A 10,987-nucleotide genomic window follows, 5' to 3' on the forward strand; every position below is an offset into this window, starting at 1 on the left:
TTTGCAATATTTTCCCCCAATTATGTTAAAAAGCATAAGACTAATATATACGTTAAAAACAGTTCAAAATGATGAGAGAGGAATAAAACATTCACTAAATTAGAAACTTGGTTCTTTATCATCTGAATCCCTAACATATAACCTCTTTCATTAAAACAACAACAAAGTTGCTATAGCTCAAGCAATCGGAAAAGGTAGAGTCCAAAACTTCAGTGTAATTTTGATCACCAAAATTCATGTTATTTTTGACTTCAAACTTTTCCCCAACGTTTTTATACTATTAAAACCTATGTAAAAAAGGCAAACCAAACCTTTCCTCCTCTATATGACAATCCTTTAACAAAAAAAAAAAGAAAAAAAAAAAATGCAAAGTTGTAAAGTTAATATAGTACCCTAGCAGAAGCTATGTTGAACATTTTCTGAAATGCATACATTATAAATTTATCAAAATGAGTATGCTACTTGAGGCCCTGATCCAGCAAAGCACTTACATCTATGCATAACTTTATGCATGTGAGTAGTCCCATCAATTACTCATGTTTTAAAATTATGCATGTTCTTAATGGTCAATCCCATTGAAATCAATGGGAGTTAGGTGCCTAACTTGCTTAAACACTTCTGAAAATCCCATTAGGCACCAATCTGCATCTTCAGGCATCTGAATACCTTTCAAAATCTAGCCCTAAGTGATCGCTGTATCGGGGTCTATGTCAGTACTAGTAGATGTCCTTATTCTTAACAGATTTAGTTCAACTTTAAAATAAAAAGGGGGCAAAATAATCTTGACTTTTTGTCTTATTGAACTTAAACACATTACTTTCAGTAAACCTGTTCCAAGCCAGAGTGTGTGTCCTCTTATATAGAATGACACTGTTAAAAACTGACTCCTCCCTGTTTTGTGTTTTCTTCTCCTCCTCTTTTCAAGTTTCCAGACAGAGCCGCATCAAGTGTCTGTGGGGAAATTCACCTCACCTCATTAACCAGTTTTGCATTTGGAATGATGTTAACTTCAAATTCTATTACATTTAGGGTTCTTTAGCAAATTTAGGGCACAGTCTTAATTGCCCGCCTTTCAGAGGCACCTAATGCACCAGAAGTGCCATGATTCAAATACAGAGAAAGCTGGGCTACAGGAAGGATGACAGGTGGACGTCATACTCCTCATGCACCTTTTAGCATTATTCCACAGTGACTCTCCCCATAGCACTGAGAAGAGATCAGGGCATGTTGGAGGTGTAGCTTGTCTCTGCGGGTTACATGAATCCAATGACTAAATTCCCTTTTGTAGCCCTAAGTCTGCAGTAGTTAGTAGAGCAGCTATCCCTTGGCTGTGTCTTTGCGGCTCCAGGTTCACTGAGAAGGAGAAATGTTCCAGGCAAAGCATGTGGACTCAGGCTTTCCACCACAAATAAAAATTTAGTCCCAAGTTACTTATACATATAGAAAGCTGAAGCCAGCAAAAACTGTCTGAATTCAGGATGTAATTATTTTAGGTTTGTCAGCACGTAGGCTTTTAGGTTACATTTATTGTTCTATCACTTCATAAATCCATTCCTATTATAACCAACACAATCGTCACTTTCCATTTAATTCTCTGAGGGATGCTCTTATGGTTAAAAACACTTTTTCAAATTATAAAAAAAAATGAAACAACATTTTTTATTGTTCTTGTATGTATTTCCCTCACTCTAAAACTTAAAATTTCCTTCATAATGTTACACAAAAAGGTTATCTAAAGGAAAAGTAATCAACATAAGTAAGGCTTGATAATCCCATGGGGAAAAAAATGCAGGAATACTTTTGTTATTTACATTTTACTTCATTTGGAAATCACATTTGGCTCAGTTTGCAGTCATTAATTTATACAACTAAATTATTTTTCTTAAATGTATTGCTATTTATCTTTAAGAGACCTTTTAACAGAGAAGGCTTAAAACCATGTGCTGCTTCAATTATACTTAGCATTCTAAAGTGTATTTTTAGTGTTTCCTGGAGCTGAACAAAGCTAAGACTCCAATTTTAAAAAAATACCTTCTTTATTGATTTGGCACCTATTCTCTCTGAATGTGCACATATCATCCACACTTTGGAAAAAAAAGCCACTGTGCTTTTGTATTAATTGATTTTTAACAAAGAAAACATTCAGCTTCTATCCACATAAAAGTATGCAAATTATTGTAGCATTATGGTGATGTCCAACTTCCTCAATGCTAAAACTGTCATTTTTACTTAAAGATTGCGTATTGGCATATGTGTTATTCTGTTAAGTATTGCAGTATGTTATTTATTATGCTCCAACATTGTTGTCTTGCTGTACAAGACAAAGCCAGACATGTCCCTGATGCTGAAGGTTCCAGCCCTTATAAGGTGATCTGTGTGGATGGACTCTTGGGCCTGCACGAGCTTCACTGATTTTGGTTCAGCTCTACAAAGGTGCAGGGAACTGTCCCCATTGATCAGCTTGCAAGATCAGAATCTAAAGAGAGAAATAGAGTACAGGATGCTTGGAAACAGGAAGGGGTCCTTATTTTTTCCCCCTGTTACATTTATTTATAACTGCTCTATGAATTCTCTTGTAAGTCTAAGTTCAGACATCGCAGTTTTGTTTATAACAGCCGATCCCATGAGAATTTTATACAGTGCTAGAAAAACCATTTTTCATTTTCCTTATCTCACATTAAAAGGACAGATTGTGAAAACTTATTAATTTGATTAAGGGTGAATTATAGCCATTTACAACACTAAACACATTTTGTTGAAAATGGCAGATTGCCATACTATGACTTCATAAGTAAAAACAACCAGTACCTCTTTTCACAAAATCCTATTTTTTCCACTGGTGGGGCAAGCGTTTTTACACAGCTATAGTCAGTCTTATTGTAGAGAGGATCAAGGAAATTATCTGCAGCCAAATCACTGTACATGTTTACCACAACCTAAATACACTTGTGATACAAACATGGGTCCACATCCCTCAAAAAATTATGCATATGCTTAACTTTACTCATATGAGTAGTCTCATTGGCATTAAGGGGACTACTCAAGTGATTAAAGTTAAGTTTATATATGTGTGTAAACTTGGGATCTTAGTATTATTCTGCTTATGCAGATTAATATTCAGCCTTTAATGTTAATATGTTCTTTGGAAGTCTGTATCAGATCATCTTTTCAGTCATACTGCATTCGTCTTTGGCCCAATGACTAGGTTTTTAGCCACAGTGGAACAGTCATTGGGTGACAGAGAATATGACAGTAGCACTGTGATTAGAGCACCCACCTAGGAAGTGGAAAATCCTGCACCCAGTCACCCTGCTCCAATCAATCATCACGGATCCGCGTGGAACATCTTATGAGATTGAGAGAGACCCACATCACAATTTCCCATAGCTAACGGATTATAGCACCTTCTTGAGGTGTGGGAAACCACCTGTTCAAATCTTTTCCCTCTCTGGCAGAGACGGGAATTGAACCTGGCTCTCCCCCATCCAAGGTGAGTGCTTTCTCCACTATGCTAAAAATTGTCAAGTGGGCAGCGCCCCATTTTGTATGGAGCAATAGAGGCCTCTAACTCATTTCTGCAAGAAGTGCCTTAGGCTCCTAAGCCACGATTCCAGAGGGGTTTCCAGTCACAGCTTGCTAAGCAAAGATAGGCACTATCTCTGACAGACAGACGGGTCTTAGGACATACCACTCTGGTCAGCATTTGCCATTGCTAGCTTAGACGACTCCCTGCCTGGTGTGCTGGCTTTGAAGATTGCATTCTTAGGTGCCTAGCTCTTCCCATGCATCATATAGGAAGCTTAAGTGACTCTCTCAGCTTTGTGGGTCCCGTTGCTCCTGTTGCTTAGCAGTTAGGCATTGTGATGCTATGTTGCAAATGTCTAAGTCCCTTTTGGGTATCCCACCTAAAGAGCTCAGTCATTATAAAGCATGTTTTCTAATCCTTTAAATCATTCTTGTGGCTTTCCTGTGAACCCTTTCCAATATATCAACAGTCTTCTTGAACTGTGGACACCGGAACTGGATACAGTATGCCAGCAGTGGTTGCACCAGTGCCAGATACAGAGGTAAAGCAGCCTTCCTACTCTTACTTGAGATTCTCCAGGATTGCAATAGTCCTTTTGGCCAGTGTTGCAGTGGGCACTCATGTTCGGCTGATTATCCACCATGACTGCCAAATATTTTTCAGAACCCATCTTGACCATCACGTCTCAGCTGAAATTTACAGGACCGGGAGTTAGAAAAAAAAAAAATTTTTTATTTGTAAACTGATTCTGTAAGAGTTGCTTATTAACATACACCTGGTGGGACGCACGAGATCCACAATACTTTTTTTACAGTTTTTTTTCCCAATGTATCAACACTTGAATTTCATAATAAAACACTGTAAGCAAAGATGGGGTATAATCCACCACCCACTGAAATCCGTACCAAAGCTCCAATTAACTTTACGTGGATTTCAAATCAGACCCTTAATGAACACCCTATGAAATAAATATGTAATTTATGGACAAGTAATTATTGAGCAAAAGATATGAAAGTCTAAACTAGCTGAGGCTACAACATTGGTGCAGCACAAAACAAACTATTGTATGGTAAAGAGCATGAAGGTTTTTTTTAAAATCAGCTTTTTTTCTGTTTGCATGGCCATATTCATATCACATGTAAACAAGGACCATTTGTAGCTGACGAGGGTACCCCAAAAAAAAAAAAAAAAAAAAAACACCACGATGGAAGGAATGGTTACATAAAGTGTTATTAAAAATAAATCAATTAATATTCACTTTTTCTTTTCTTTTTCTGCTCTTCTTTTTTGCTGTAGCGTCTTCAATTCAGTCATTACATTCAGTGTTTTATAAACCCAGGTAATCTGAAAAGTAAGTATATTTACATATGATGTGGACACATTAAATTTATAATCTGCTTTATTATAAATATAAACTTAAATTAAACACATACCACTATTATTATAGCATTCAACAGCAATGGAGCTGAAAATACTAGGGAAATAAACATCCCTCTTGAATCGAAATATTGGTATTTAGAAAATAACCTGAAATAAAAAAAACAAGTGTTACTCAGCATACTTCATACATTACATTTCAATAAAAAATAATTCCTGTGCATGTATGTTCTGCTGTGTACGCATACTGTAACCAACTCTACCCTTTCATTTCTGCACAATATTTTTGTTAATGTGGTAGAATTGTACACTGCAATTAAAAACCTGCAGCTGGCCTGTGCCAGCTGACAGGCTCAGGGGCTGTTTAATTGCTGTATAGATGGTTGGGCTCGGCTGCAACCTGGGCTCAAGGACCATCCCGCCTTGGATCCTAACGACTAGGCTGCAGCCTGAGCCTCAACATCTACACCGCAACTGAGGGTATGTCTCTGCAATTAAAAACCTGTGATAGCTGACTCAGGCTACCACATTAACTCCTTAGCCCAAGCCTCGCAAGCCCAAATCAGCTTGCATGGGCCAGCTCCGGGTATGCAACTGCAGTGTAGACATACCCAAAGTGACTAACAGATACAACATCCTCTTTGAAAATTGTGTGTGCACATTCACATTAGGAAGCTATGCTTATGCATCAGAAAGAAAACATACTCTTACATTTATGAAATAGCTCTTCTTTTGTAGACACCAATTTCAATTATTCCTGATATTTGAATACATAAAGTATTTATGCATTCGGGCCAGAATTTTCAAGCATTCATGTCTCAAGTTTGGCACACAGATAAATAGTTAGATGTCTAAATAAAAACACCTACTTTTCAGGGTGATGCACACCTCTAGGTCTCATTTAAGTCATGGGAAGATACGGATGCTCAGTACCTCTGAAAAATCAGGCCAATTTTTTTTAGGTGTCTAAGTACAGATTAAGAGCCAGATTTTTAAAGGCATTTAGGCACCTAAAGATGCAGATATGCATCTAATGGGATTTTAAAAAGCAATTAGGTGTCTAACTCCATTGATTTCAGTGGCAATTAGGTACTTGTGCACTCTTGAAAATCCCACTAGCTGCCCATGTGCAACTTTGTGCCTAAATGCCCTTAAAAATCTGGCCCTAAGTGCTTAATTTTAGGTACCCAAGTTTGACCTCAGTAAGTCATACCTCCCACTTCATACAATTATTAGCCCAGGCTTGACCCAGACATATAAACAGACAAGAATTATCACACCTTGCTGTTCCAACATTATGTCTCTTGAGTAGAGACCAATCATGCAAAAATGTAGATGCTCTTGCACAAATAAAAATATGGCTGAATTTCATGACCAAAAGCAAAAAATACCTTCCACCTCCTCAAAAAAAACACCTAACCCTGTTTTTACTTGTGACTTAAAAGGGTTTTCACAAGTTTTCTGAGGTTAATTTGAACTAAAACAAAAACAAATAACCTGGATCTGTAATGTTTTTTAAAAAGCTCAAACAAGAAAAGCATAAACAGGATCCATATGAAAAACAATGTAAATGATTTCCCCCATTAAGGATAAGAGTTAGGTATACAGTACTAAATAAAATATAATACTTAGCACATATTGTATTATAATTTTAATGTTCAATTTTTTTGTTTGTTAACTAATGAAACCATCCATTATACTACTTTCCACTGCTGAGGGACATGATACTTCATTTAGAAATTGCTTTTGAGGACTATACAAATAAAACCAGCATTACCAATAAAAGCAAAATTTAAATATGAAAATAGAAGTTAGTATAATTACCTCCAATTCATAGCAGCCAGTTCATTGATATATTCAGCACAATACACCAAGGCCACTGGATCGCAGAAGGAAATTAATATTAGGTTGAATATTTCTTGACAAAATGGACAGCTGGTGATCAGTTCTGAGCCTGTACACATTATTTATATATATATCAGGGGTCGGCAACCTTTCAGAAGTGGGGTGCCGAGTCTTCATTTATTCACTCTAATTTAAGGTTTCGCGTGCCAGTAATACATTTTAACATTTTTAGAAGGTCTCTTTGTATAAGTCTATAATATATAACTAAACTATTGTTATATGTAAAGTAAATAAGGTTTTTAAAATGTTTAAGAAGCTTCATTTAAAATTAAATTAAAATGCAGAGCCCCCTGGACTGGTAGCCAGGATCCGGGTAGTGTGAGTGCCACTGAAAATCAGCTCGCGTGCCGTCTTTGGCACACGTGCCATAGGTTGCCTACCCCTGATATATACTATTACTCCCCACCCAAAAAGGTTAGTTATTATACATCTGAGACTTTAATTGCACAAACATAATTCTGAATGTTTGTGTCCCACATGAGATCTCATTATGTGAGCACACAAAACAAATGTAGTATTACAAAATGATAAATGCACAGGTATAAGTTCGTAGAAAAAGGTCAATATAATCAAATCTACAGTATAAAATACAACTTTTTAGTCAATCTTACTGATGGTTCAGTTGTAAAACTTAATGTAAAAGCAAAAACCTCACCAAAAAATAAGTAATTATCTTAGAACTAAGGTTGTAAATATCTACCAAATTACTTAGAATCAAAAAACATGAAGAGAACCTTTTAGTTCTTAGAAAACACAATTGCCTAAAAGCCTGGATAGGTTAAAATAAAAACAAATATACCAGACATTAGGAAATATCTAATTAGGAGTCACCAAAATAATCATCTCTCTCCTGTCCTCTGCCAACCCTCCTCCCTGTGTACGTGCCACATGAGACATCCTGATGAATGTTTGATAGTGTTGTTGTTTTCTTAAATGAGGAATTTAAAGCAACATCTTAAATCCATTTTATTTGCAAAATTTGTCTAAGAAATCAAACTTTTATACCTGGCATTAGTTTTATACGTAAGTGTCTTGCACCCTTGCTGTACCTGATTGACACACCGCCCCTACGAAGTTCGCAGCCTCCCCATATTATTATAGTTGCACGTCTATACAAAGAAATTTGAAACTTTGTATGCTTTCAGATAATTGTCCTGAACTCACTTCTTGTTAAGAGAGATAATTTCCGTTGACCATTTATGGCTCTGAAAAAAGCAACAGTGACTTGCAGTGAGGTGAAGCCTGGCATACTTTGGACTAATACTAATAAATACCCAGACTATTAACAGTTCTTATTCAACAAATGAGCACAAGCAGAATTATAATCACTAGTGTGCCATAGAGGAGACGTATAATAATATGTATAATTTTAAATCACTTATTTTTAGAGACACTGGTGCAATGAGGAAGTGTATTGTCTACATACATGCTCACCTCATGGTTCACTGTTTTGTGGAAAATGACGCAGGCACAAAGTTAAAGCAGCTTGGGTGACCTTAAAGGTGACCTACACAAGGTTCCAGATGTACGCTCTTTTTGGTTGTACATGGAATATAAAGAAGGCCTAAAAATTCTTCTCACCTCCTAAACAGATTAAAAAACCACAAAGTCCCTATTCTTCCCAAGGCTACCTCCTTGCTATTCAACTTTGTCATCTTCAATGAGGCCAATATAGACACAAAGTACATGGAAACCACTTAACTGCTAAATAATTCTCAACCACAAAACCACCCTAAATTAAGCAAAGCACAAGTCTTCAACAAGACCAAAAGATTTAAACTATTTTTGAATTGCTGGTTCAAGCTGTTTGGGAGACAGAGCACAAAAAAAAAAAAATAAATCAGGCTTATTATGGTAAAAAGGGGGATGTTATTGTATATATATTCTGTTGAACAGTATATTATATTACTAAGTGGTGTGTGATTGTATATAATAACAAATGAGCACAAACAGAATTATAATCACTAGTGTGCCATAGAGGAGATGTATAATAATATGTATAACTTTAAAGATATGGATGCCTATTTCAAACTGAAACACAAACTCAGGCAAGCTATTAATTCTCTACTCACCCATGCAGAGAAAATGACCTATCTGCAGGTGGTAGCGCTGGAATGAAAAGCAAGTGATCAGGAAGCAGAGGATGTGGAAAACGGCAAGTCCCAATAGCCATGGTTCAGACCAGTCTGTCTGCTGCAGACAAAACATGAAATCAATTAGGAAACTTTTAGGAAATAGAACATAAACTTTCATGTTACCTGTACCAAAGCTAACCTTGTTACTCTAGGCTTACATATTAACAGTTATCAATTGCAAAACTGGAATTTTACTTTACTCTTCTAAATTACTGACATCAGAAAAGCACAGACTTGGAATGCAGATTAAGAAAATGATTTAACATTAAAGCAGACAGCCCCAATTGAAAGCTTCCTTTAAACAAGGAAACAAACAAAATGAAGTAAAACAGATTGGCCTGGACTTTACAGACACTTACACACGTGAGTAACTTCACTTACACTCCGTGGGACGCCTCACACCACCAGTGTTTGCAAAGTAGGGCCCCTGATGCATTCGGAGGCCAGTGACACACATAACTGGGCCTGTATCAGGAGGGGTTTGACAGCTTCACTCTCTCATGTCCAGAGAGCCCTTTGCCACCAGAATAACGGAGAAAGCCCAATAACTCCCGGTACGTCACGTACCAAAGCTACCTCATGACTTCCCCAAAGGCAGCCGAATTCCCCCTATTCCACACACTGCGGTACCAGAGACCAACATCCCCCCGACCCCCTTCACCAGCCCCCACCCACCGGCGCCCCAGAGCTCTCCCCTCCCCGGGGCCGCACCCGTCGCCCCGCCATGGAGCCCCCACGGCCCCTCCCTCCCGTGCTAGATGAAGGTCCCTCCGCGCGCTGCTCGCCAGGGTGGGCGGGGGAAGTTACCGCCAGTATCGCGGGGAGCCCGGTAGGCACGCGCTGCGGCGGCTCCATCTCCGTGGTGGCCGCCTCCCTTCATTCTCGCGAGAAGCTAGTGGGGAAATCTCGCGAGATACGACGTGGAAGCTACGTTAGCGCTCGCGGCATTTCACAGCATATATAGGGCAAGACCGCGTGCGCGAGTGCGTGACGCGGGGATAGCGGGTGTCGGGGGTTTTTGTGCAGCCCCGTTCCCGGGTCGGCAGGTGTCTGTAGGGGTCACCCTTCTTCTGAACTTACGCAGCGCAGCCGAGCTGCCCTGGGAGGGGTGGCTGGCTGGGGCTGGGAGGTGTGCGCCGTGACATTTGGCTCCTAGCCTGCTGGGAGCAGTTAGACAAACACTTGTCAGGGATGGTCTAGATAATACTTAGTCTTGCCAGGAGTGCAGGGGACTGGACTAGGTGACCTCTCGAGGTCCCTTCCAGTCCTGTGATTCTATGATCTTTGGAGTGTGGGGGAGGCGTAGATGTGATTTTTTTCATGACTTGCCAATCTTCGAAGCATTTCTTTAGTGGGCAATCTATTAATCTGATCCCTAGACTCATATTGCGACAGTTTTTTCCAAAGCCAATTTCTACCTAAATTTTCTTTTTCTCATAAGCAATGACCTTTTTACTTTTCTTTTACTTTTCATGTAATGTGCCAAATTCAGGGTGGTCCGAGACCATAGCCATTCTCAAAATCAGATTGAATCCGAGCAACAAGACTCTTTTGAATTGTATGGCATCATAATGGCGTTAGCCCAGAATGTTTGTATACCAATTGTTTCCTAATTATATATGGTTCTGGCCTTTTCCCTGTTTGTTGTCTTTCCTTATGGAAACACACAATTGGGTCTTCCTTAGGGAGAAGAATTTCAGTACTTCTTCCTCTATCACATTTCTCTTTGTTCTCCATCCTGGATTTTGCAAGGAAGGCCAGCAAAGTCTTCTGAGCTAATACATTCTTTTATCAAAGCTCAAATGTTTCTTCCTGTTAACCTAGGCATCCCTAATGCTTTGGCTAACCACCCAACTATGGTATTCTTATTTAGAAAACCCATGGATTTCCCTAAGGCCTTAATTTGTTCCAGGGTATAGGGTCTTTCCTCTGTTTGCTCTTCTCATCCTCCCTCATTTCCATGTGCAGTAGTTTTAGTGACAATAGGTGTAACTATTGAGGCTATAAAAGGCGGCTTTTGTAATTCTTCCAGTTCTTTGCTTAG

General features: G+C 38.7%; 1 protein-coding gene across 4 annotated transcripts; it reads right to left on the reverse strand.

Moving 5' to 3' along the window:
• Positions 1 to 626: 626 nt before the first annotated feature.
• TMEM18 (transmembrane protein 18) lies at positions 627 to 9,829 on the reverse strand. Of its 4 annotated transcripts, XR_002908983.1 has the most exons (7): positions 9,751 to 9,829; positions 8,881 to 9,001; positions 6,728 to 6,782; positions 4,960 to 5,053; positions 4,785 to 4,870; positions 4,092 to 4,215; positions 627 to 2,476 (listed from the first exon to the last, which is right to left on the reverse strand). XR_002908983.1 is itself a non-coding variant. In XM_024215783.2 (6 exons), exons 1-6 carry the CDS (start codon positions 9,796 to 9,798, stop codon positions 4,212 to 4,214), a joined length of 408 nt encoding a protein of 135 aa, XP_024071551.1. In that variant the 5' UTR covers positions 9,799 to 9,829; the 3' UTR covers positions 3,836 to 4,211. The 4 variants fall into 4 exon arrangements, 3 of the variants coding, with proteins under 3 accessions (XP_024071551.1, XP_024071554.1, XP_024071552.1); XM_024215783.2 differs by lacking the exon at positions 627 to 2,476 and having other exon boundaries at positions 3,836 to 4,215; XM_024215786.2 differs by lacking the exon at positions 627 to 2,476 and having other exon boundaries at positions 3,836 to 4,215; positions 8,881 to 8,998; positions 9,751 to 9,807.
• Positions 9,830 to 10,987: the final 1,158 nt, after the last annotated feature.

The sequence above is a fragment of the Terrapene carolina genome, unplaced genomic scaffold (genome assembly GCF_002925995.2).
Source record: "Terrapene carolina triunguis isolate 2854851 unplaced genomic scaffold, T_m_triunguis-2.0 Scaffold42, whole genome shotgun sequence".
Lineage (NCBI taxonomy): Eukaryota > Metazoa > Chordata > Testudines > Emydidae > Terrapene > Terrapene triunguis.